Source organism: Pongo pygmaeus, chromosome 12 (assembly GCF_028885625.2).
Source record: "Pongo pygmaeus isolate AG05252 chromosome 12, NHGRI_mPonPyg2-v2.0_pri, whole genome shotgun sequence".
Classification (NCBI taxonomy): domain Eukaryota; kingdom Metazoa; phylum Chordata; class Mammalia; order Primates; family Hominidae; genus Pongo; species Pongo pygmaeus.
In genome coordinates this window covers 60132504-60158999 of record NC_072385.2, presented here as the reverse complement: position 1 = coordinate 60158999, position 26496 = coordinate 60132504, and the positions used below count along the sequence as shown (strand labels likewise).

Here is a 26496-nt window from a genome sequence, read left to right as displayed (position 1 = left end):
TTATCAGTGACAGCATGTGGTATTTGATTTTCTGTTTCTGAATTGTTTCACTTGATAAATAGCCTCCAGGCTCCATCCTTGTTGCTGCAAAGGACAGGATTTCATTCTGTTTATAGCTGCATAATATTCCACGATGTATATTAATACATACTACATTTTCTTTACCCATTCAGTTGTTGATGGACACTTAGGTTGATTTCATGACTTTGCTATTGTGAACGGTGCTGTGATAAACATATGAGCACAGATTTTTTTCTTTTTTTCCAACGGCGTCTAGCTGATCTAGAACACCTGGGCTCAAGTGATGCTCTGCCTTGGCTTCCCAAAGTGCTGGGACTACAGGTGTGAGCCACTGTGCCTGGCTCAGATGTCTTTTTGATGAAATGATTTATTTTCTTTTGGATAGATACCCAGTAGCAGGATTGCTGGGTCAAAGGGTAGTTCTGTTTTCAGTTCTTCAAGAAATCTCCATACTGCTTTCCATAGGAGTTGAACAATTTACATTCCCAACAACAGTATATACGTGTTCCCTTTTCTTCTCATCCTTGCCAACATCTATTTTTTGACTTTTTAATAATAGCCATTCTGACTGGTGTGAGATGATATCTCATTGTGATTTTAATTTGCATTTCTCTGATGCTTAGTGATGTTGAGCATTTTTTCATGTTTTTTGGCTGCTCGTATGTCTTCTTTTGAGAAGTGTCTGTTCAATCTTTTGCCCGCCTTTTAGTGGGGTTATTTGTTTTTTTTTTCCTGTTGATTTGTTTGAGTTCCTTATAGTTGCTGGATATTAGTCCTTTGTCAGATGCATAGTTTGCAGATATTTTCTCCCATCCTGTAGGTTGTCTATTTACTCTGTTCGTAGTTTATTTTGCTGTGCAGGAGCTCTTCTAGTTTAATTAAGTTCCATTTGCCTATTTTTATTTTTGTTGCATTTGCTTTTGAGGTCTTAAACTTTTTTCCTAAGTATTCTTTAGTATTATTATAGTTTCGGGCCTTACATTTAAGTCTTTAATCCATCTTGAGTTAATCTTTGCATATGGTGAGAGATAGGGACCCAGAGGAGGAATTTTTAAGCTAACCCTCTTTTACTACAGCCAATGTGAGAAAATTAGTATCCTGTTTAATAATGAACTATCTTTTTTTTCCCCCGCCGAGATGAAGTCTTGCTCTGTTGCCCAGGCTGGAGTGCAGTGTCACGATCTTGGTTCACTGCAACCTCTGCCTCCTGGGTTCAAGCAATTCTCCTGCCTCAGCCTCCCGAGTAGCTGGGATTACAGGCATCCACCACCAAGCCTGGCTAATTTTTGTATTTTTAGTAGAGATGGGGTTTCACCATGTTGGCCAGGCTGGTCTCGAACTCCTGACCTGTGATCTGGCTGCCTCAGCCTCCCAAAGTGTTGGGATTAGAGGCATGAGCCACCACGCCCAACCTCTAATAGTGAACTATCTATGGGTAATAGAAAATCTTACTTCTGAGAGCCCAGAGTATTTTTTTCCTCCCCACAGTTTTTTCTTTCCCCTGAGAAAAATTAGATATTTTCTTATTTACCTGAGAGAATATATGATAATATATAGAATATATAGATGATTTTCTGTATTAGAGGTAGATTTACAATGATACAATGAGTATTCAGATAATTTTTCCTTTAGTTCACTGGCATATTGAAACTTACTGGCATAGGTTGGAAAGTGTTTAAGGAAAAAATGCTTAGTATGTTTCTTGCTAGAAATTTATGAACTATGGAATTCTTAGATGTGTTGTATAACATCTAATGCTGCGTATTTAGAGGATGAGATCAAATAATAGGAAACATTAATTTCATCCAGTTTACTCTCAAGTTAAATGACAAAATTGTGTTATTCAATTTACTCTCATATCTCACTAGGTAATAAGGGAGTTATAGTGGTGTTATATAAGGCAGTGATTAAGTTTGTAGTCCTGTTACTAAGGCTGAGTTAAGCTACGATACTGTTTAAATTTGAAGTAAAATATGACCAGTCTTATAACTAAGTCTTTTTAAGAGGGAAGTGAGTGATTCAGAGCCTTATGTTGTTTTTATGCTGGTCCTACAGACCATTCAAACACTTCTTGTAATTCCTTAACCTGAATTTCTGAGTTGTGCTGGGGGAGATAATTCAGTTCTCTGGGTTGGCATCACTAGAAGTTTTTGGTCTCCAACTTTTAATTGGGTCATCAACAGTGCTTGGAAATCTTTTTTTTTTTTTTTTTAAGATGGAGTCTCTCGCTTTTGTCACCAGGCTGGAGTGGCAGTGGCCCGATCTTGGCTAACTGCCACCTCCGCCTCCTGGGTTCAAGTGATTCTCCTGCCTCAGCCTCCCCAGTAGCTGGGACTACAGATGCGCACCACCATGCCCAGCTAATTTTTGTATTTTTAGTAGAGATGGGGTTTCACCATGTTGGCCAGGATGGTCTTGATCTTTTGACCTCAGGTGATCCACCCGCCTCGGCCTCCCAAAGTGCCGGCATTACAGATGTGATGAGCCACTGCGCCCGGCCCAACAGTGCTTGGAAATCTTTAGTTTCCTCTCTGTCAGCTTCTTTCCCCATCTTCCCTCTTAACTTCTGTCTTCCATCCAGAGTTCAACATCCCCCCATAACCAGGTTACAGTTTCAAAGAAGAGAACACAGGCTGAACCTCTCCCGTTTCTGCTCCCTATCTCCAAATTTATCTACAGTGCACAATTTATTTTTTTAACCTATTCATATACGTTTTATTCGTAATATTAATCCTGTTTTGTGTTCCTAGGGTAAAAACTATTTAGTCGTAGTGTGCTTTTCTCTTGAGGAACTGCTAGATTTTATTTGCAGATATTTGATAATGGTTTTAAATGTTTTTCTGTTTGTTTTTTGTTTTCTTGGCCAGTATTTATCAAACTTGACATCAATATTATGCCATTTTCATAAAAGGTACTTGGATGATTTTTGTTTTTCTGGAACAGTGTAAGTACAAAGGAATTTTTCTTTCTTGTATGTTTGAAAGATATCACCATTTAAACTATCTCTGTATTCCTTTCAGGGTTGTAGTCTATATATGTTCTCCTTTCTTGGGTTAATTTTGGTAATTTTCCTAGGAAATCATTCTTTTCAGTAAGGGTTTCTAGTTAATTTTAATGGAGTGCTACACAGTATTCGTTATTTTTTCATTTGCCTCTGTGGTTATTTTCACTTCTCATTCCCAATTTTGTGTAATTATGCTTTATTTTTCTCCTGATTTGACTAGTTAGGGGTTTATTTAATTTATTTTTCATTCAAGGGCACAGCTCTTGATTTAAGTTTAATTCTGTTGCTGTTTATTTTTTAATTATTAAAAAATTATTAATTTTAATAATAAGTTCAGTTTTCATCTTTTACTATTTCCTTAGATTTACTTTGATGTGTGTGTGTGTGTGTGTGTGTGTGTATTTCCTTGTGTTGAGTGCTTAATTGACTTACTTAAAAACATTTTAGTAGCTTTTTTGAGATATCATTCACATACTGTACAATTCACCTTTAATTTAAAGTGCACAATTCAGTCGTTTTCAGTATATTCATAGATATGTGCCATCATGATCACGGTCAATTTTAGAACATTTTATCACTTCTAAAAGAAACCCCATACACTAGCTAATAGCCTCCATCTTCCATTCCCCGTATGCAACTATTAGTCTACCTTCTGTCTATAGATTTACCTATTTTGGGCATTTCATATAAATTGAATGATATGTGTTTTTTTTTGTGACTGGGCTTCTTTCACTTAGCTTGATGGTTTCAGGATTCACCTGTGATGTGGCATGTATCAGTACTTCATTACTTTATATGGCCGAATAATATTTTATTATATGGATATGTGATATTTTGTATATCCATTCATCAGTTGACGGACATGTTTTTTTTTCCTACTTTTTGGCTATTATGTATAATGTTACCGTAGACATTCTTATATAAGTGTATGTGTGGACATATGGATTCATTTCTCTTGGATGTGTATCTAGGAGTAGAATTTTTGGGACATGGAATTCTGTTAACCTTTTAAGGACCTGCCAGATTGTTTTCCAAAGTGGCATTCCTGTTAGCAGTGTATGAGAGTTCCAGTTTCTCCACATCCTTATCAGCACTTGTTATTACCTCACTTTTTTGTAGTTTTGATTTGCATTTCCCTTGTGGTTCATGCATCTATTCATGTGCTTCTTGGCCATTTGTGTGTCTTCTTTGGAGAAATATCTATTCAGGTCTTTTGCCCATTCTTTAATTGGGTTATTTGTCTATTTACTATTGGATTGTAAGAATTCTTTATATATATTCTTTATATATATGCATATTACATATATAATCCCTTATCAATCAAGAGATTGACAAGATACAGTCCCTTGACAAATGTGAGGTCATGAGGACCTACTATGTTTTCTTTGAGATTTTATAGTATTGCTATTACATGTAGGTCTTTGATCCATTTTGAGTTAATTTTTGTATATGATGTGAAGAAAGGGTTCAAACTTTATTCTTTCGTATGTGACTATCCAGCACTGTTTTTTTTTTTTCATTTTATTTATTTGTGTAAATTTATAGAGTTCAAGTATAATTTTGTTACATTGATATATTGCATAGTGGTGAAGTCAGGGCTTTTAGTGTATCCATCACTGGAGTAGCCTACGTTGTACTCATTAAGTAATTTGTCTTCATCCACCCCACTCTCACACTCCCCACCCTTCCAAGACTCCACTCTCTGTCATTCCATACTCTGCTTCCACATGTACATGTTATTTAGCTCCCACTTGGAAGAATAGGCAGTTTGTGTTTCTGCAGCACCATTTGTTAAAGAGGCTATTCTTTTCCCCATTGATTGGTCTTAGTACCCTTGTGGAAAATCAGTTAGCCATAGATATATGGGTTTATTTCTGGATTCCCAATTCTATTTCATTGATCTATATGCCCACCTTATGGCAGGAGACACTTTTTTTTTTTTTTTCTGAGATAGGTGTCTCTTTGTTGCCCAGGCTGGAGTGCATGCAGTGGTGCAATCTCGGCTCACTGCAACCTCCACCTCCTGGGCTCAAGTGGACCTCCTATCTCAGCCTACCAAGTAGCTGGAACTACAGGCACATGCCACCATGCCTGGCTAATTTTTGTAGGTTTTGTAGGGATGGAATCTCACCATGTTGCCCAGGCTGGTCTCAAATTCTTGGGCTAAAGCCGTCTGCCCACCTCGGCCTCTCAATGTGCTGGGATTACATGCGTGAGCCACCATGCCTGACTAGGAGACACTCTTTTGATTAATATTGCTTTATAGTAAGCTTTGGAATGGGGGAGTTCTCCAACTTTGCTTTCCTTTTTCAAGATATTTTAGCCATTCTGGAGCCCCTTGCAACTCCATATGAATTTTAGATTAGCTTGTCAATTTCTGCAAAGAAGCCAGCTAGTATTTTGATAGAGATTGTGATGAATCTGTAGATCAATTTGGGAGTATGGTCATCTTAATATTAAATCATCTGGTCCTTTTTTTTTTTTTTTTTTGAGATGGTGTCTTGCCCAGGCTGGAGTGCAGTGGTGCAATCTCAGCTCACTGAAACCTCTGCCTTCTGGGTTCAAGCAGTTCTGCCTCAGCCTCCAGTAGCTGGGATTACAGGTGCACACAACCATGCCTGGTTTATTTTTGTATTTTTAGTAGAGACGGGGTTTCACCATGTTGGCCAGGCTGGTCTCGAACTCCTGACTTCAAGTGATCCACCTGCCTTGGCCTCTCAAAGTGCTGGGATTGCAGGCATGAGTCACCGTGCCTGGCCTAATCATCTGGTTCATGAACATGGGATATCCTTTCATTTATAGTTGTGTCAATTAATGATGAGAATACATTCTGAGAAATGTTTCATTACACTATTTCATTGTTGTGCAAACATCATATAGTGTACGTACACAAACCTAGATGGCATAGCCTACTACACACCTAGGCTATATAGTCTAACTGTTTGCTCCTAGGCTACAAACCTGTACAGCATGTTACAGTACTGAATACTGTAGGCAGTTGTAACACCATGGTAAGTATTTGTGTTAGATACATTTGTGTATCTAACACAAATACTTAGAAAAGGTATAGTAAAAATATGGTATTTTACATATATATATATTCTTTTTTTTTTTTTTTTTTTTTTTGAGACAGAGTCTCGTTCTGTCACCCAGGCTGGAGTGCAGTGACACAATCTCCGCTCACTGCAACCACCGCTTCCCAGGCTCAAGTGATTCTCATGTCTCAGCCTCCTGAGTAGCTGGGATTACAGGTGTGTGCCACCACGCCTGGCTAATTTTTGTATTTTTGGTAGAGATGGGGTTTTGTCATGTTGCCTAGGCTGGTCCCGAACTCCTGACTCAAGTAATCTGCCCACCTTGGCCTCCCAAAGTGCTGGGATTAGAGGCGTGAGCCACCATGCTGGGCCGGTATTATAATCTTATAGGACCACCATTATGTATGTGGTCTGTAGTTGATGGAAATGTTCTGATGTGGCGTACAACTGTAATTAGATCTTCTTTAAATTTCAATAATGTTTTATAGTTTTCAGAATTGCACTTTTTTCTTAAATTCTTCAAAGTATTTTATTGTTTTTAATGGTATTGTAAGTGGAATTATTTTTCTTAATTGAATGTTTGGGTTATTCATTGTAGATGTTTAAAAACACTTGATTTTTATATATATTAATATTGTTTCTGAATCTCTTCTGAACTTGTTTATTCATCCTAATAGATTATTTGTGGGTTCTCTATGATTTCTTGTAAATATCATGTCAAGGGCAAATATATATAGCTTTATTTTTTCTTTCCAATCTGGATACCTTTTATTTATTTATTTATGGCTAATTGCCCTGGCTAGAACCTTTAGTAAAATATTGAATAGGAGGGGTAAGAGTGTATATGCTTTTTTATTCCTGATCTTAGGGCAGGGGTGTCCAATCTTTTGGCTTCCCTGGGCTACATTGGAATAATTGTCTTGGGCCACACATAAAATACACTAACAATAGCTGATGAGCTGAAAAAAAATTGCAAAAATATAATGTTTTAAGAAGGTTTACGAATTTGTGTTGGGCCACATTCATGGTCCTCGGCTGTGGGTTGGACAAGCTTGTCTTAGGGAGAAAGCATCCAGTCTTTTACCCCCGAGTATGATGTTAGTTGTGGGTTTTTAATAGATGCCCTTATCGTATTGATGAAGTTTCTATCCCTAATTTCTTAAGTGTTTTTAATAATTTGTCAAATTATTAATCAATGTATTACATTAATTGATATTAGGTTATTAAACCAGCCTTGTGAAAATAACTCACTTTGTCACAGTGTATAAACATTTTATGTGTTGCCTGTCATAGAAATACACACACACACACACACACACACACACACGCTTGTATTTTGTTTAGAGTTATTCCATCTGTATTTGTAAGTTATATTGGTCTGTAGTTTTCTTTTGATGCTTTTGTCTGATTTGGTATCAGGGTAATATTGACCTCATAAAGTGAATTGAAAGTGTTCCTATTGTTTTTGGAAGAGTTTGTGAAGGACTGGCATTAATTCTTTGAAAGTTTGATAGGTTACATCAAATGGGTCTGGGCTCTTTTTTTTTTTTTTGCAGGATGGGGCATAGTATTTTAATTACTCTTTTTTCTTGTTATGGGTCTATTCAGATTGTCCATTCTTTCTTTTTTTTTTTTTTTTTTTTTCTTTTTTTCTTTTGAGATGGAGTCTTGCTCTGTCGCTCAGGCTGGGAGTGCAGTGGCGCGATCTCAGCTCACTGCAAGCTCCGCCTCCCAGGTTCATGCCATTCTCCTGCCTCACCCTCCCAAGTAGCTGGGACTACAGGCGCCTGCCACCACCCCCGGCTAATTTTTTGTATTTTTAGTAGAGACGGGGTTTCACCATGTTAGCCGGGATGGTCTCGATCTCCTGACCTCGTGATCCACCCGCCTCGGCCTCCCAAAGTGCTAGGATTACAGGCGTGAGCCACCGCTCCCGGCCTGGTTAGGCTCTGGTAAAATAGTTTGAGGGCAAGTTTTCTAAGAAGAACAGAATATTCTGGGAATATTCAAAATGGTTATCCCCCCAACCTCCTCCCCCTAACTGGGGGGTAGATATTTTTCTCTCATCTTAACTGTGGTAACATGCTAGGGGTTGTGGAGATAAAACTTACAGAAGCATGGAGGCCCTTCGTAAGACTGGTTTCCCTGCAGCTTTTAATTCTCAAAGTTGTCTGCATTGCACCTCCAGCAATTTGTCAATTACACTAGATTTTTCTTCCCTAGTACTGGTTAGTTCCCACAGTGGTTTCTGTTCTTGGGATTCTGCTCTGGTAAGTTGTGATTCTCTGTGTATGTACCTCTCCAATTTTTGGAACAATAGTTTGCCCTTCATCTCAGTTCTCTGATGCATATAAGAAGAGTTTCGATTTTTTAGTTTGTTCAGCTATTTTTTTTTTTTTTTTTTGTGATGGGGATGGGAGTGATTACTTCCAAGCTCTTTATATGCTTCACCAGACCTCTGTTTTGGGTTTTTTTTTTTTTTTTTTTTGAGATGGTGTTTCGCTCTTGTTGCCTAGGCTGGAATGCAATGGCATTATCTTGGCTCACTGCAACGTCTGCCTCCCGGATTCAAGTGATTCTCCTGCCTCAGCCTCCTGAGTAGCTGGGTTTACAGGCATGTGCCATCACGCTCAGCTAATTTTTTTTCTTGTATTTAGTAGAGATGGGATTTCACCATGTTAGGCTGGTCTCGAACTCCTGACCTCAGGTGATCTACCTGCTTCGGCCTCCCAGAGTGCTGGGATTACAGGCGTGCGGTTTTGCTTTTAAACAGACTTTATCTTTTAGAGCAGTTTTAGGTTCACAGCCACATTGAATGGGCAATACAGAGTTCCCATCTGTGTCCTGCCCCTCTTCATAGCCTGCCTCACTGTTAACATCCTGAATCAGAGATGTGTCTTTTGCAAATATTTTCTACCAGTCTATAGCTTGTCTTTTTGTTCTTTTGACATTGTTTTTCACAAAGCAGAATAAGTTTTTAATTAAATCCAGCTTATCAATTATTTCTTTCATAGATTATATGCCTTTAGTATTGTATCCAAAAAGCCATCACCAAACCCAAGGACATCTAGATTTTCTCCTATGTTATCTTCTAGGAGTTTTATACTTTTGCACTTTGCATTTAGGTCTTTTTATACTTTTGCACTTTGAATTAATTTTTTTGTGTGAAGGATGTCAGGTCTGTGTCTGGGTTCATTGTTTTGCATGTAAATGTCCAGTTGTTCCAGCACCATTTGTTGAGAACACTTTCTCCGTTGTATTGCCTTTGTTTTTTGGTCAAAAAATCAATTGAATACATTTATATGGGTTTATTTCTGGGCCTTCAATTTTGTTTTACTGATAAATGTGTCTATTTCATTGATACATGCTCTCTTTATTACTGTAGCTTTATGGTAAGTCTTGAAGTTAGGTAGTGTCAGTCCTCCAGTTCGGAGTCTTTTGCCCCTCCATATAAACTTTAGATTGAATTCATTGATGTGTGTTAAAAATTGCTGGGATTTTGATTGGGATTGCATTGATCTTAATAGATCAAGTTGGGAAGAACTGACATCTTGACAATATTGAGTATTTCATGAAGTTGAAATACCTTCTCATTTATTTAGTTCTTTGATTTCATTCATTGGGTTTTATAGTTTTCCTCATGTAGATCTTACATATATTAAGTTAGATTTATACCTAAATATTTTATTTCTTGGGTTGTTAATGTAAATGGTATTGTACTTTTAACTTCAAATTCCACTTCATTGCTGGTATATAGGAAGTGATTGACTTTTATGTATTAACCTATATTCTGCAGTTTTGCTAGTTTTACTCATTAGTTCCAGGAAAGTTTTGTCAGTTCTTTTGGATTTTCTTTTTTTTTGAGATGGAGTCTGGCACTGTCACCCGGGCTGGAGTGCAGTGGTGCGATCTCAGCTTATTGCAACCTCCGCCTGCCAGGTTCAAGTGATTCTCCTGCCTCAGCCTTCTGAGTAGCTGGGATTACAGGCGCCTGCCACCATGCCTGGCTAATTTTTTTTTTTTTTGTATTTCTAGTAGAGATGGAGTTTCACTATGTTGGCCAGGCTGGTCTCAAACTCCTGACCTTGTGATCTGCCCTTCTCAGCCTCCCAAAGTGCTGGGATTACAGGCGTGAGCCACTGCGCCTGGCCTGGATTTTCTGTATAGACAGACAGTCATGTCATCTGCAAACAGAGTTTTATTTCCTCCTTCCCAGACTGTGTACCTTTTATTTCCTTTTCTTGTCTTATTGCATTAGCTGTGACCTCCAATACACTGTTGGACAGTGGTGAGAGGGTGTATTATGTCGTCATTGTGTTGCTATGAAGAAATACCTGAGGCTGGGTAAGTTACAATGAAAAGAGGTTTAATTGGCTCATGGTTCTGCAGAGTATGAGAAGCTTGGTGCCAGCATCTGCTTCTGGTGAGCTTACAATCATGGTGGAAGGTGAAGTGGAGGCAGGCGTCTCACATGGCGAGAGCAGAAGCCAGAGAGCAAGGGAGGAGGTGCTACTCTTTTAAACAACCAGGTCTTGTGTGAACTTAGAGTGAGAGCTCACTTATCACTAAGGGAATGGTGTTAAACTAATCATGAAGGATCTGCTCCCATGATCCAGTCACCTTGTACCAGACCCCACCTCCAACACTGGGGATTACATTTCAATATGAGATTTGGAAGGGACAGATACCCAAATCATAATCAGAGAGGGAATCCTTGCTTTGTTCTTGATCTTAGAGGGAAAGCTTCAAGTTTCATTAGGTATGATATTAGTTGTAGGATTTTTGTAGATACTCTTTATGAAGTTGAGAATATTCCCCTCTATTCCTACTTTAATGAGAATTTTTATTGTGAAGAGGTTGTCAAATGTTTTTTCTGCATCTGTTATATGATCATGTGGTTTTTCTTCTAAAGCTTGTCAATGTGATGGATTATATTAATTGGTTTTTTTTTTTTTTTTTTTTTTTTTTTTGAGACAGGGTCTGGCTTTGTCACCCAGGCTAGAGTGCAGTGTTGCCATCTTGGCTCATTGCAACCTCTGTCTCCAAGGCTCAAACCATCCTCCGACTTCAGCCTCCTGGGTAACTGGGACCACAGGCATGTGCCACCATACCAGGCTAATTTTTGTATTTTATTTAGAGGTGGAGCGGGGGGTCTCAATTTATTGCCCAGGCTGGTCTCAAACTCCTGAGCTCAAGTGATCTGCTCACCTTGGCCTCTCAAAGTGCTGGAATTACAGGTGGGAGCCACTATGTCCAGCCTTAACTGATTTTTGAATGTTGAATCAAGTTTGCATATGTGGGATAAACCCACTTGGTCATGATGTATAATTCTTTTGTACATTGTTAAATTTGATTTGCTAATATTTCGCTGAGAATTTTTACATTGATGTTCATGGGAGATAATGGTCTGTTGTTTTTTTTTTGGTAATGTGTTTGTCTGGTATTGGCAGTAGGGTAATACAGACTCCATAGAATGATTAAGAAGTATTCTCTCTGATTCTGTCTTCTGAGAGATTTTAGAGAACTGGTACAATTTCCTCCTTCAGGGTTTGGTAGCATTACCAGTGAACCTGTCTGGGTCTGGTGCTTTCTGTTTTAGAAGGCTATTAATTCATGATTCAGTGTTTCGAATAGATATAGGCCTCTTCATTTTGTCTATTTTTGTGTCAGATTTGACAGATTATCTTTTTTAAGAAATTGTTCATTTTATCTAGGCTATCAAATTTGTGGGCCTAGAGTTGTTTATAGTGTTCCTTTATTATCCTTTTAATGTCCATGGGATCTGTTGCGATGTCCTCTCTTTCTTTCTTTTTTCTTTTTTTTGAGACAGAGTCTTGCTGTGTCACCCAGGCTGGAGTGCAGTGGCGCAGTCTCCCTCACTGCAACCTCTGCCTCCTGGGTTCAAGCGATTCTTGTGCCTCAGCCACCTGAGTAGCTGGGATTACAGGTGTGTGCCACTATGCCCCGCTAATTTTTGCATTTTTAGTAGATTTAGGGTTTCGCCACGTTGGCCAGGCTGGTCTCGAACTCCTGGCCTCAAGTGATCTGCCCACCCTGGCCTCCCAAAGTGCTGGGATGACAGGAGTGAGCTACCATACCTGGCCTCATTTTTGCTGTTTATAATTTGCATCCTTTATCTTGTTTTATTAGCCTGGCCAGAGGTTTATTGATTTTATTGATCTTTTCAAAAGAACCAGCATTTAAGCTTTTACTGAGTTTCTCTCTTTATTTGCTATTCTCAATTTCATTGATTTCTGCTCTACTTTTTATTTATTTTCTTCTCCTCACTTTAAATATGATTTATTCTTCTTTTTCTAGTTTCCTAAGTTGGAAGCTTTGATAATTGATTTCAGATTTTTTTCCTAATATATACATTCGGTGTTATAAATTTCCCAGTAAGCACTACTTTTGCTGCATCACAAATTTTGATAAGTTGTATTCTTACTTTCATTTAGTTAAAATATTTTAAAATTTCTTTTGAGAGTTCTTATTTGACCCACATGCTATTTAGAAATACACTGTTTAACCTCTTAAGTATGTTGGGATTTTCCAGCTATTTTTCTGTTACTGATTTCTAGTTTATTTTTTCCTTTATTGTATATATTTATACATCATGATGTTTTGATATACATATACCTAGTGAAATGGTTGCCATAGCCAAGCAAATTAACATATTCGTGATCTCACATAGTTACTGCCTTTTTTTTTGAGGCAAGAGCATCTAAAATCCTTTTAGCAAGAATCCTAAATATAATACAATATTATTAACTATAGTACTTATATTTTACATTGAATTGCTAAACTTGCTGATCCATCATACCTGCAACTTTGAATCCTCTGACCTACATCTTCCCATTTCCTCCCCTGTTCCTCACTTCTACTTCTTTGTACTTGACTTTAAAAAATAGATGTCATATGTAAGTGAGATCATGCAGTATTTTTCTATCTTCCAGGTTTATTCATGTGACAAATGGCAGGATCACCTTCCTTTTTAAGGTTGAATAATATTCCTCCCCCTTCCCCTCCCCGTGTGTATGTGTGTGTGTGGTGTGTGTGTGAGTGTGAGTGTATGTGTGTGTGTCTTGTAGTTTATTCATTCATCAATGGATACTTTAGTTGTGTTGGTGGCTATTGTGATAATGCTGCAGTGAACATGGGAGTGCAGGTATCTGTATGAGGTGGTGGTTTCATTTTCTTTAGGTTTTTACCCAGAAATGAAATTGCTAGGTCATACTTTTCTTTCTTTCTCTCTCTCTTTTTTTTTTTTTTTAAGACAGAATCTCACTCTGTTGCTCAGGCTGGAGTGCAGCGGTGTGTTCTCAACTCACTGCAACCTCCGCCTCCCGAGTTCAAGCGATTCTTGTGTCTCAGCCTCCTGAGTAGCTGGGGTTACAGGTGTGCACTACCCTGCCTGGTTAATTTTTGTATTTTTAATAGAGGCGGGGTTTCGTCATGTTGGCCAAGCTGGTCTCAAACTCCTGACCTCAAGTGATCTTCCCACCTTGGCCTCCCAGAGTGTTGGAATTACAGTCATGAGCCACCGTGCCCAGTCGTAGTTCTATTTTTAATTACTTTAGAAAACTTTATACTGTTTTCTGCAATTGCTGCACTGGTTTACATTACCACCAGCAGTGTACAAGGGTTCTCTTTTTTCCACACCCTTGCCAACACTTATCTCTTGAGTCTTTGTTTTTTAAATAATAGCCATCCTAACAAGTGTGAGATGATATTTCATTATGGTTTTAATTTGCATTTCCCTGATGATAGTAATGTTGAGCATCTTTTCATATGCTGATTGGCCATTTTTCTTTTCTGTTTTGGAGAAATGTTTATTCAGGTCCATTGCCCATTCTAAAATTAGGTTGTTTGTTTTTCTTCTACTGAGTTGCACGAGTTCTTTATATATTGTGGAAATTGACTCCTTATCAGATATATGGTTTGCAGATATTTTCTCCTCATCTGTAGTAGACTGTCTTCTCATTTTGTTGATTGTTTACTTAGATGTGAAACTCTTTAGCTTGATTTCGTTCCATTTATCTATTTTTGCTTTTGTAGCCTGAGCTTTTGTTGTGATATCCAAAAAAACATTGCCAAAACAAGTGTCAAGGAGCTTTTCCCATATATTTTCTTCTAGGAGTTTTATGGTTTTAAGTCTTCGTGTTGAGTTCTTTAATCAACTTTGAGTTGATTTTTGCTGGTAGTGTAAGGTAAAGGTCCGATTTCATTCTTTTGCATGAGGAAATTTAATTTTCTCAGCACCATTATTTGAAGAGATCTTCTATTCCCTATTGTGTCTTCTTGGTGCCCTTGTCAAAAATTAGCAGATCATATATGCTTGGGTTTATTTTTCTCTCTCTATTCTGTTCCATTGGTTTACATGTCTACTTTTTATGCCAGTACCACACTGTTTGGGTTACTGTAACTTTGTAATATAATTTGAAACCAGGAAGTGTACTTCCTCCAACTTTGTTTTTGTCTTACAGAAACACTTTGGCTCTTTAGAGTCTTTTGTGGTTCTATATGAATTTTAGATTTTTTTTTTCTATTTTTGTGAAAAATTCCATTGGAATTTTCATAAGGATTGTGTTGACTTTGTATTGTTTTGGATAGTGCATACATTTTAACAATATTAATTATTTCAGTCCGTGAACATGGAATATCTTTCTATTTATTTGTGTCCTTAATTTCTTTCATTAGTTTTGTAGTTTTCAGTAGACAGATCTTTTGCCTTCTTGGTTACATTTATTTCTAAGTCTTTTTATTTTGTTTTTTGATGCTATCATAAGTGGGATGGTTTTCTTGATTTCTTTTTCATATAAGTAGTTATTTGTGTACAGAAGTGCAACTGATTTTCGTATATTGATTTTGTATCCTGCGGCTTTACTGGGTTTATTCTTTTCTCTTTTTGAGACAGAGTCTCACTCTGTTGCCCAGGCTGGAGTGCAGTGGCTCGATCCCTGCTCACTGCAACCTCCACCTCCTGGGTTCGAGTGATTCTCCTGCCTCAGCTTCGCAAATAGCTAGGACTACAGGTGCACTGCCACACCTGGCTAATGTTTACATTTTTAGCAGAGATGGGGTTTCACCATTGTTGGTCAGGGTGGTCTCAAACTCCTGACCTCAAGTGATCCACCCACCTTGGCCTCCCAAAGTGCTGGGATTACAGGTGTGAGCCACTGTGCCCGGCCTATTTATTCTAACAGTGTCGATTTTAGTCTTTGGGGGTTTTCAGTATATAGGACTTTTTCCTTTCAATTTATATTTCTTTTTCTTGCCTAATCGTTTTAGTAGGATTTCCAGTGCTATGTTGAGTAGAAGGGTGAGAGCAAGCATCTTTGTCTTGCTTCTGATCTTAGAGGAAATGTTTTCAGTTTTTCACCATTGAGTATGATATGAGCTGTGGGACATACAGCTTTTATTATGTTGAGATAGTTTTCTTCTGTTTGTAGTCTGTTGACTTTTTTTTTTTTTAAAATAATGAAAGGGTGTTGAATTTTGTGAAGTGCTATTTCTGTTTCATTTGAGATGATCATGTGGTTTTTGTCCTTCCATTAATGTGGTGTATTACACTGATCAATTTTTGTATGTTGAACCATCCTTGTATTCCAAGAATTCCACTTGGTCATGGTGTGTAATCCTTTTAATGTACTGCTGAATTCTTATTGGTAATATTTTGTTGAGGATTTTTACATCAATAGTCATCAGGGATACTGGTTTATAGTCTTCTAATGTCTTTGTCTGACTTTGGTATCAGGATAATGCTGGCCTCGTAGAATGATTTGGAATGTTCCCTCCTGTGCAATTTTTTGGGATTGTTTCAGGAGGATTGGTGTTAATTCTTCTTTAAATGTATGGTAGAATTCTCCAGTGAAGCTTTCTTGTCCTGGGCTTTTTTGTTTGTTTGTTTGTTTGAGACAGGGTCTTACTTTGTCACCCAGGCTGGAGTGCAGTGGTGCAATCTCAGCTCACTGCAACCTCTGCCCTCCAGGCTCAAGCAGTCTGCCCACCTCGGCCTCCCAAGTAACTGTTACCACAGGCAAGCACCACCGTGTCCAGCTATTTTCTTTGTATTTTTAGTGGAGACGGGATCTCACCATGTTGCCCAGGCTGATCTCTAACTCCTGAGCTCAAGCATTTCTCCTGCCTTGGCCTACCAAAGTACTGGGATTACAGGTGTGAGCCACTGCACCCAGCCATGGGCTTTTCTTTGTTGAGAGGTTTTGGATTATTGATTCAATTTCCTTGTTATTGGTCTGTTGAGATTTTCTTATTTTTTCATGTTACTCAGTCTTGGTAGGCTGTATGTTTCTAGGAATTGATCTGTTTCTTCTAGGCTGTCCAATTAGTTGGAGTACAGTTGTTCATAGTATTCTCCTATGATCCTTTTTATTTCTATGGCATTGGTTGTCATGTCCCCTCTTTCATTTCTGAATTTAGTTATTTGAGGCCTTTTTTTTTTTCTCAGTCAGTCTAGCTAAAGGTTTGTCAGTTTTGTTGATATTTTCAAATAACTATTAGTTTTCTTGATTTTTTCCTACTGTTTTTCTATTCTCTTTTCTTTATCTTTGCTCTAATCTTATTTTTTCCTTCTGATCACTTTGGGTTTAGTTTTTTTCTAGTTCTTCAAGGTGTAATGTTAGATTATTGACATGAATTTTTTTTTTAAATATAGGCATTTATGACTGTAGATTACCTTCTTAGTCCTACTTTTGCTACATTCCATAAGCTTTGGTATTTTGTGCTTTAATTTTTGTCTTAATGTATTTTCTTATTTCCTTTGTTACTTCTTCCTTGACCCATTGTCTTTTTAAGAGTTTGTTGTTTAATTTCTACAAATTTCTTGATTTTCCACTTTTCTTTCTGCAGCTACCTTCTAGTTTCATTCTGTTGTGATCAGAAAAGATACCCAATACTTTGTGGCCTAACATGTGGTGTATCCTGGGGAATGTTTCACATGCACTTGAGAAGAATGTATATTGTGCTGTTGTTGGGTGGAGTGTTCTGTATATGTATGTTAGGTCCAGTTGGTCTGTAGTGCTGTTCAGGTCTTTTCTTTCCTTATTGATCTCATTCTATCCATCATGGAAAGTTGGTTATTGAAGTCTCTCACTGTTTTTGGAGAGCTCCCTTCAATTTTATCAATGTTTGCTTTAAGTATTTAGGAGCTCCAATGTTTGACACATATATAATTATTGTATCTTATTTGTGCATTGACCCCATAGTGTTCTCCTTTGTCTATGGTATCAGTTTTCTTTAAAAATGTATTTTGTCTGATATTAGTGTTGCCGCTATTGCTCTCTTTTGGTTACCATTTGCATGGAATATCTTTTTGAATCTTTTTACTTAGAACCTGTGTGTGTCCTTAGTTCCAAAGTGTCTTTTAAACAGCATATAGTTGGGTCCTGTTTTTTAAATCCTATGGGTTTTTTTTTTTTTTTTTTTTTTGTTATTTCTTTGTCCTTTCATAGGTTGTTTTTTATTTCCTCCCCTTCTACCTTTCTTTGTGTTTAGTCAATTTTTTTTGGTAGGGATATATTTTGATTCTCTTATTTCCTTTTGTGTATATTCTATAGCTATTTTCATTGTAGTTACCATGAGAATATCATAAAACTCCTTAGGAGGATACCAACCTGTTTAAACTAGTAACAACTTCACTTCAATCACATATAAAAACTCTAGTCCTTTATAGCTTTGCCCCCCCAACCTCCACCTCCCAGGTTCAAGTGATTCTCCTGCCTTAGTCTCCCAAGTAGCTGGGACTACAGGCACAGGCCACCATGCCTGACTAATGTTTACATTTTTAGCAGAGACGGGGTTTGGCCGTTGTTGGCCAGGCTGGTCTCAAACTCCTGACCTCAAGTGATCCCCTCACCTTGCCTCCCAAAGTGCTGGATTACAGGCATGAGCCACCGCACCTGGCCAAAGTTATTAGTACCCTGTTAACAACATTTTACTGGTGTCACAAGTAACATGTTTATATATTGTTTAATCATTAACATACTTTCTTAGTTTGTTTTCTCTTGCTTATAACAATACTTGAAACTGAGTAGTTTATTTTAAAAAGTTATGGTGGCTGAGAAATCCAAGGTCAAGGGTGAGGGCCTGATGAGGGCCTTCTTGCTGATGGGGACTCTGCAGAATCCTGAGGTGGTGCAGGGCACATGGTGAGGGGGTTGGGCATGCTAGCTCAGGTCTCTCTTCCTCTTCTTATAAAGCTACAATCCACTCTTAACGATAAGCCATTAATCCATTAATCTATCAAGTCATTAAGCCGTTCAGATCTGCCCTCATGATTAATTCATTCATGAGAGCCCAGATCCCTCATGACCCAATCACCTCTGAAAGGTTCTACCTCTCAATACTGCCACATTGTGGATTAAGTTTTAACATGAGTTTTAGAGGGGAGAGATAGTCAAATCATAGCATGTAGATTTATAGTTAATTTTTATGCTTTTGTCTTTTAAATCCTATAAAAGAATTAAGGTGGAGTTACTCACCAGAATTAAAATAATGTTTTTATATTTGTCCATATATTTACCTTTACCAGAGAACTTTATATTTTCCTATGGCTTAAAGTTACTATCTAGCATCCTTTAATTTCAACTTGAAGGACTGCCATTAGCATTTCTTCCAAGTGAGGTCTAGTGGTAATGAACTCTCTCAGCTTTTGTTTATCTGTGAATGTTTTAATTTTCCCTTTTACAGGTGCATGCCATCACGCCTGGCTAATTTTTGTATTTTTAGTAGAGACGGGGTTTTGCCATGTTGGCCAGGCTGGTCTGGAACTCCTGACCTCAGGTGATCCTCCTGCCTTGGCCTCCCAAAGTGCTGGAATTACAGGTGTGAGCTACTGTGCACCTTGTATCTTTCTTTATCTCTTGGAGGATCTGAGATACTATTTTAAAGTCCTTTGGAAGTATAGTTTGTAATCTGATTTTTAGTAAGAGGGTTATTTTGTTTTCTCTTTGTGTGCATTCTTCTCTACCTGCTCTTTTTGTGGTTGTTTCTGCTTTGTCCTTTATGGCATCTTCTTTAGAAGGAAATCTTATATTGGAAGCTCTGGGTTCTTATTCTTCAGGGATATTGGGAAAAGAACCAATCCCCGAACCAGTGGGTGGCTTGACCAGGTCATTTTTGTTTTATTGCCTGTAATCTATCCATTTGTGTTCCTTCAGCCTTGGGCTATGGTCACAACTTGTATTGCCTTCTTTCACTAGTAGGAGAGCGCTGCTCCAACCCCTTACTTCGCAAAATGATTTTGACTTTTGTTCCCACTTCCTGTGCTATGAGTTGATTTCAGTCCCTATTATTGGGGTTGATTTTTAACTGTCTCAACCAGTAAGATTTAAAAATAGACAACTTGCTTGTTTCTGTTTGCTTCTTTTACCTCTATGGGTAAAGGAGGTTAAGGAACTGCTGTGGTTTATGCAAAAGTATGCTGTGTCCTAACTGAGTAACCTTAAGGATAATAGCTTGTATAATGGTTGTGAAATCAAAATGTCATATATGTGAAAGGGCTTTATAAACTGGGAAGTATGGTCTAAGTATTAGTTTATTTTTGTTGTATAGTCATAGTGATTGTATTATTGCTCTATTTAAGCCTGCTTTTGACTTTCAGATTGTTCCATTGACCTGTCATGTATGGCAACAGATATTATATCAAGGCAATAGTAGAACACAAATTTCTGATACTAATGTGGTCTGTTTGGAAACAACAGCTCAGCGGGGTTCTGGGGATGATCAGGTATGTCTTCTGTAACTGGCTAACTTTTTATTTTTTTGATAAGCAGCACAAGAAATTCTGATTTAGCTATGAAGATTGGAAAGAAATAAGTTAATATTCATTAATATTATGTTTTGTTTTCTTGTCTTTTTTTTTTTTTTTTTAAAGACAGGGTCTCACTCTGTCACCCAGGCTGGAGTGCAGTGGCATGATCATAGCTTACTGCACCCTCCAACTTCTGGGATCAAGTGATCCTCCTGCCTGAGCCTCTTGAGTAGCTGGGACTACAGACATATACCATCAAACCCACCTAATTATTTTTAAAAAATTTTTTATAGATGGAGTCTTGCTTTGTTGCCCAGGCTGGTCTTGAGCTCTTGGCCTCAAATGATCCTTCACCTTGGCCTCCCAAAGTGCTAGGATTACAGGAGTGAGCCACCACTCTTGGCCAAATATTCTATTTTTCTAATAGATTGTTGTAAACTTTATGTATATGTAGAAGAGCAGTTCACTTTTTTTGAAGGCGGGTCTCAGGACTCTTATTTTTATTTTTAGTTTAAAAATTTTTTATAGAGATGGGGGTCTCTATGTTTACTGGGCTGGTCTCTCATTCCTGGCCTTAAGTGATCGTCTTGCCTTGGCCTCCTAAAACTATTGAGATTACAGGCATGAGCCACTGTGCCTGTCCTCAGGACTCTTTATATTCTTCACAAGTATTCTTAAGAGCTTTTGTTTATGTGGATTATCTATATAGATATTTAGCATACAAGAAATTAAAACATTTAAAACTATTTTAAAATTTATTTTGAAAGAATAAACCTATTGCATATTGCCATAAATAGTATATTTTAAAGTAAAAAATGACTATTTTCCAAAACAAAAAAATTAGTTGGAAGAATAGCATTGTTTACATTCTGGCATACTAAAACTCAGTTGGTATATTATTCAGGGTTCTCCAGAGAAACAGAACCAATAGGATGGAGACAGATACATCTATCTATCTATATACATCTGTCTATATATATATATATATATATATATATATCTTTATTGATATTTATTATAAAGAATTGGCTTATGTGATCATGAAGACTGAGAAGTCCCAAGATCTGCAAGCTGGAGCCCCAGGAGGGCTGATGGTATAGTTCCAATTCAAGTCCAAAGGCTTGAGAACCAGGAGCACCAGTGGTGTAAGTTTTGATTTGAATCTGAAGGTAGAATACCCTCCAGCTGGAAGACCATCAGGCAGAGAGAACACATTCTCTCTTGCTCAGCCTTTTGTTCTATTTAGGCCTTCAAGGTACTGGATCAGGCCTAACCACATTGGAGAGGGTAACCTGCTTTAATTAGTTTTCAGATTCAAATGTTAATCTCATTCATACACACCTCACAGGCCAGGAACAGTGGCTAACGCCTGTAATCCCAGCACTTTGGGAGGCTGAGATGGGTGGATCACCTGAGGTCAGGAGTTCAAGACCAGCCTGGCCAACATGGTGAAACACTGTCTCTACTAAAAATACAAAAATTAGCCGGGCGTTGTGGTGCACACCTGTAATCGCAGCTACTTGGGAGGCTGAGGCAAAAGAATCACTTGAAGCCAGGAGGTGGAGGTTGCAGTGAGCTGAGGTTGCGCCACTGCAATCCAGCCTGGGCGATGGAGCAAGACTTGTCTCAAAAACAAACAAACAAAAACCCCCAAAAAACAAAACAAAAAATACCACACACATACACACACCTCACAGACATATCCAAAATTGTGTTTAACCAAGGGTCTGGACATTCCATGACCCAGTCAATTTGATACATAAATTACCTATCATAGCTGGATTCTCAGTCTGCTCTGCATTTCATTTGTTGGGATGTATTGTTTTGGTTGAAGTATATGAAGACAATCTGGCCTTACAGAGATGAAAAAGGAGTTAGGGAAAGGAGGCTGTCATTCAGTACCTGAAAGGGTGTTAGTGACCCTCAGGGATTTTTGGACAACACTTTGAGAACCACTTTTCTAGAACATAGTTATAAACTTTGAAGAAATGGAACAATCATGAGCAGATAGGAAAAAAGCTCATATAGAGTTATTGGAGGAAAAATGTAGTGTTACTAATAATGGTTAAATATTTAAGGTTGATTAATAACTTGAGTATCAGATTTCTCCTATTACCTTCAATTTTCTTTAAATTGCAGTGATTACCTGTTAGATGCAAGATATGGAGGAAGGGAAATACACTATCACTGAGGGAAAGTAGTTAAGACAATCCCTGACCATAAAAAACATAGTACCTGGGGCCATTAAATGGAAGAGGATTGTTTTGGGTTGAATTGTGCCCTCCCAAATTATATGTTGAAGTCCTAATCATCAGTACCTCAGAATGTGACCTTATTGGTGATTGCAGGTGTAATTATTTAAGATCACACTGGAGTAGGGTTTGCTCTTAATCCAATCTGCCTGGTGTCCTTATGAAAGAGGAAAGCACCATGTGAGGAGAAAAACATACAAGGAGAAGATGGCCATGTGAAGATGGAGGCAGAAATTGGAATTATGCTGCCACATCCAGGGAATGCCTGGAGCTTCCAGAAGGTAGAAGTAGCAAGAAAGGACCCTCCCCTAGGGGCTTCAGAGGGAGCATGACCCTGCCAACACCTTGATTTTAGACTTCTGGCCTCCAGAACTGCGAGATAATACATTTCTGTTGTTTTAAGCCACCTAGTTTGTGTCACTTTGTTATAGCAGCCCTAGGAAACTAATACCGGGACATATTTCTAAATAATATTCTCTGAGGGCATATTTTTGGTAGAGCACAGTCTAAAAATTGATGTCTTCCTTTTTTTCCTGTTTCATAAAATACGAACCATGATGGACCCTAAAGCACTTCATTTCATCCTTTATGCCTGGGTCCCTCAGAATAGCTGGAACATTATGCCGCTTTCTAGTTCACTTCCTTCTTCTTCTTCTATCATTGTTCATCTTTGTTACTGTCATCTGAGTTACCTTTATTTATTCATGGAAAACTAGCTCTTGCCACATTGTCTTCCTCTCTTTTATTGGTTTCTTTCACTTCAACATACATTTCCCATTCAATGCCTGAAGTTCTCATATAGTTCATCTAATCTCTAGCGATCTTTACTTCCATACCTTCTTCCAGTCTTCTCCTACCTGTATGTAGTTACTCATCCCATGATCACAGTCTAGACTTTGTCATCACCAGCTACTTTACTACAAATGTCTCGTCCTCTCTTCCCTTCCAGCTACTGCTTCGGTCAATATTCTGCTCCCTGTTACCATGAAAATTTTAAGAGTTGTCTATACATTTTCTGTTTCTGATATCCTATCCTCATTTTTAAAAAGTCAGGTTTATTGTAGGTATAAGTTAAATATATCAAAATTTACTTTCTTAGGTGTACAGTTTGTCAAGTGAGCTTTGACATACATATACAGTCATGCAGTCACCACCGCATTTGAGATAGACAACGCTGCCCTCACAAAAAGGAACTTCACAAAAAGTTCCTGTGTGCCCCTTTGTAGTCAGTCACTTCCCCAACTCCTAGTCCCTGGCAACTACTTATCCAATTTCTTTCTCTTTAGTTTTACCTTTTCAGAATAATACAGTGTGTAGACTTTTGAATCTGACTTCTTTCACTTGGCTTAGCTTTTGGGATTTATCCATGTTGTTGCATGTATCAATGATTTGTCCACTTTAATTTTTATTACTGAGTAATATTCCATTTGTGTATAGGTTTTTCGGTAGACATATTGCTTCATTTCTCTTGGCAAATACCTGGGAATGGCTGGACATGGTGGCTCCCGCCTGTAATCCCAGCACTTTGGGAGGCTGAAGTGGGCGGATCACTTGAGGTCAGGAGTTCGAGACCAGCCTGGCCAATATGGTGTAGTAGAAACCCCGTCTCTACTAAAAATATAAAAATTAGCCAGGTGTGGTGGCACATGTCTGTAATCCCAGCTACTCGGGAGGCTGAGGCAGGAGAATTGCTTGAACCTGGGAGGCGGAGGTTGCAGTGAGTCAAGATGGCGCCAGTGCACTCTGGCCTGGGTGACAGAATGAGACTCTGTCTCTCAAAAACAAAAAACAAAAAAACCCCCTAGGAATGGGTTTGTTGAGTGATAAGGTAATTGTATGTTTAACTTTATAAGAAAGTACCAAACTGTTTTTCCAAAGTGGCTGTACCATTTTGTATCCCAGTAGTATATGAGAGTTCTGGTTGCCCTGCATTCTTGGCATCTGTTGGTATCATCAGTTTTTTCTTTTCTTATTTTTAATTTTAGACACTCTAGGAGATGTATTATGGTGTCTCACTGTGATTTTAACGTGCATTTCTCTAATGACTAATGATATATAGCATCTTTTTGTGTGCTTATTTGCCCTCCATGTTTCTTCTTCAGTGACAGATCTGTTAAAATCTCTTCCTGATTTTTTATGGCTGGTTTGTTTCATTTTTTGAGCTTTGGGAGTTCTTTGTAGCTCTAGATGCAAGTCCTTTACCAGTTATTTCTTTTGCAAAGACAGTCTGTGGCATGTTTTTGTATTCTCCTGTCTTTGAAAGACAGAAGTTTTAATTTTGATGAAACTTGTTTATTGATTTTTCTTTTTCCTTTTGTGGTTTGTACGTCTTGTGTACCATCTGAGAAATCTTGGCCTAATCCTATGTCACTGAGATTTTTCTTCTATGTTTTCTTCTAGACCAGGGTTTCTCAGCCTTGGCACTATTGACATTTTGGGTTGAATAATTCTTCATTGTGGGGGGCTGTCCTTGTGTGTCCTAAGATGTTTAACAGCATTCCTGGCCTCTTCCCACTAGATACCAGTAATAGTCCCCCAATTTGTAACCATCCGAAATGTTTTCTGACATTGCCAAATCTTCCATGGTTGAAGGGAGAGGCGTGTCAAAATCTCTCCCAACTGAGAACCGCTTTTTCAGAAGTTTTATAGTTTTAGGTTTTACATTTATGTCTAAGATCCATTTTGAGTTGGTTTTTATGTATGGAGTGAAGGAAGCATCCAAGCTGTATTTTCTTACATATGAATATGTAATTGTTATTCCAGCACCATTTGCTATCTTTTTTCCAGTGGATTTCTTGACATCTTTGTAAAAAAATTAATTGACCTTATATATGTGGGTCTATTTCTGCACACTATTCCATTGATTTACATTTGTATCCTCATGCCAATATTATACTCTTAATAACTGTACTGTCTTAAAATCAGGTTGTGTGAGTTTTCCCATTTTGTTCCTCTTTTTAAAAATTGATTATTTCAGATTCTTGGAATTTCTATATAAATTTTAGAATTAGCTTGCCCAATTTATATTTTAAAAGCCTGCTGGAATTTTTTATTAAGATTTCATTGAGTCTATAAATCAATTTGAAGAGAATTTTGACATCTTAACAATATTGAGTTTTCTAATCCATAAACATGACAGTTCTCTTAGTTTATTATTTCTCTTTAATGTCTTCATCAATGTTTTGCTGTCTTCAGTGTGCCAGTCTTACACGTTTTGTTAGACTTACTGGTATTTTTAGAAATTTCTATTTCCTATTATTCATTATAAGTGTATAGAAATATAATTGACTTTTTATATTGACCTTGTATCCTATTACCTTGCTAATCTCACTAGTTTTAGTAGCTTTTTTAAAAAATATTTTCTTTAGGACTTTCTATGCAGAGTTATATCAACTGTGTTTTGTTTTTTACTTTTAAATAGATTTGTCATTTCTTTTTTTCCATTTTTTTTTTTTTTTTTGCTTTATTACACTGGCTAGGATCTGCCTATTCTACTTGATCTACTTTGTGTTCTGACCCCAATTCTTTGAAAGCAACTATCACCAGCAATATTTATGTAGCTGAATACAGTGAATACTTTTCTGTCCTCCTCTTAGGTACAATAAATAGCATTTGACACTATTATTCATCATTACATAACTTTAAATTATTTCCTTTCTTGAGTTCTTCTGGTTTTTTTTCCTACTCATCTGGCTGTTCTCTCTCAGTATCCTTTGCTGCTTTATCTTCCTTTGTTAAACCTTAGAATCAGAATTTGTAAGCTGTGGACCCAAGTATGACTCAAATGTGTTTTTCTTTTTTATTTATTTATTTATTTTTATTTTTTATTTTATTATTATTATTATTATTAATATTATTATTATTATACTTTAGGCTCTATGGTACATGTGCGCAATGTGCAGGTAAGTTACATATGTATACATGTACCATGCTGGTGCGCTGCACCCACCAACTCGTCATCTAGCATTAGGTATATCTCCCAATGCTATCCCTCCCCCCTCCCCCCACCCCACAACAGTCCCCGAAGTGTGATGTTCCCCTTCCTGTGTCCATGTGTTCTCATTGTTCAATTCCCACCTATGAGTGAGAATATGCGGTGTTTGGTTTTTTGTTCTTGCGATAGTTTACTGAGAATGATGATTTCCAATTTCGTCCATGTCCCTACAAAGGACATGAACTCATCATTTTTCAAATGTGGTTTTCAAAAACCATTTTTTTTTTGGCACAATGTTTTAACACTTTTGAAATAGAATACTTTAAAGTGGACATGCATAGTTAGCCACAAATCCCATTACTCTCCAATTCCAGGATGGATTACTTCATTTGTCTTACCCCCGTACCCCTATACACATTTAGTTTTTAACCTCTGCTTGAAACGTTGGAATATTCGTGGTCTCATCCAGATCCAGGACTTTA

At 37.7% G+C, this 26496-nt stretch overlaps 1 protein-coding gene across 3 annotated transcripts in view; it reads left to right on the top strand.

Annotated features, from left to right (window-relative positions):
* Nucleotides 1–26496, top strand: part of ALMS1 (ALMS1 centrosome and basal body associated protein) — a 224466-nt gene that overhangs the window by 5328 nt on the left and 192642 nt on the right. The window contains exon 2 of one of the 3 annotated variants that reach the window (XM_054473532.2): nt 19679–19804. The exons of the other annotated variants lie outside the window; for them this stretch is intronic. Coding sequence (XP_054329507.1) covers nt 19679–19804 — 126 coding nt within the window. The remainder of the gene's footprint in view (nt 1–19678; nt 19805–26496) is intronic. 3 annotated transcript variants of the gene reach the window in all.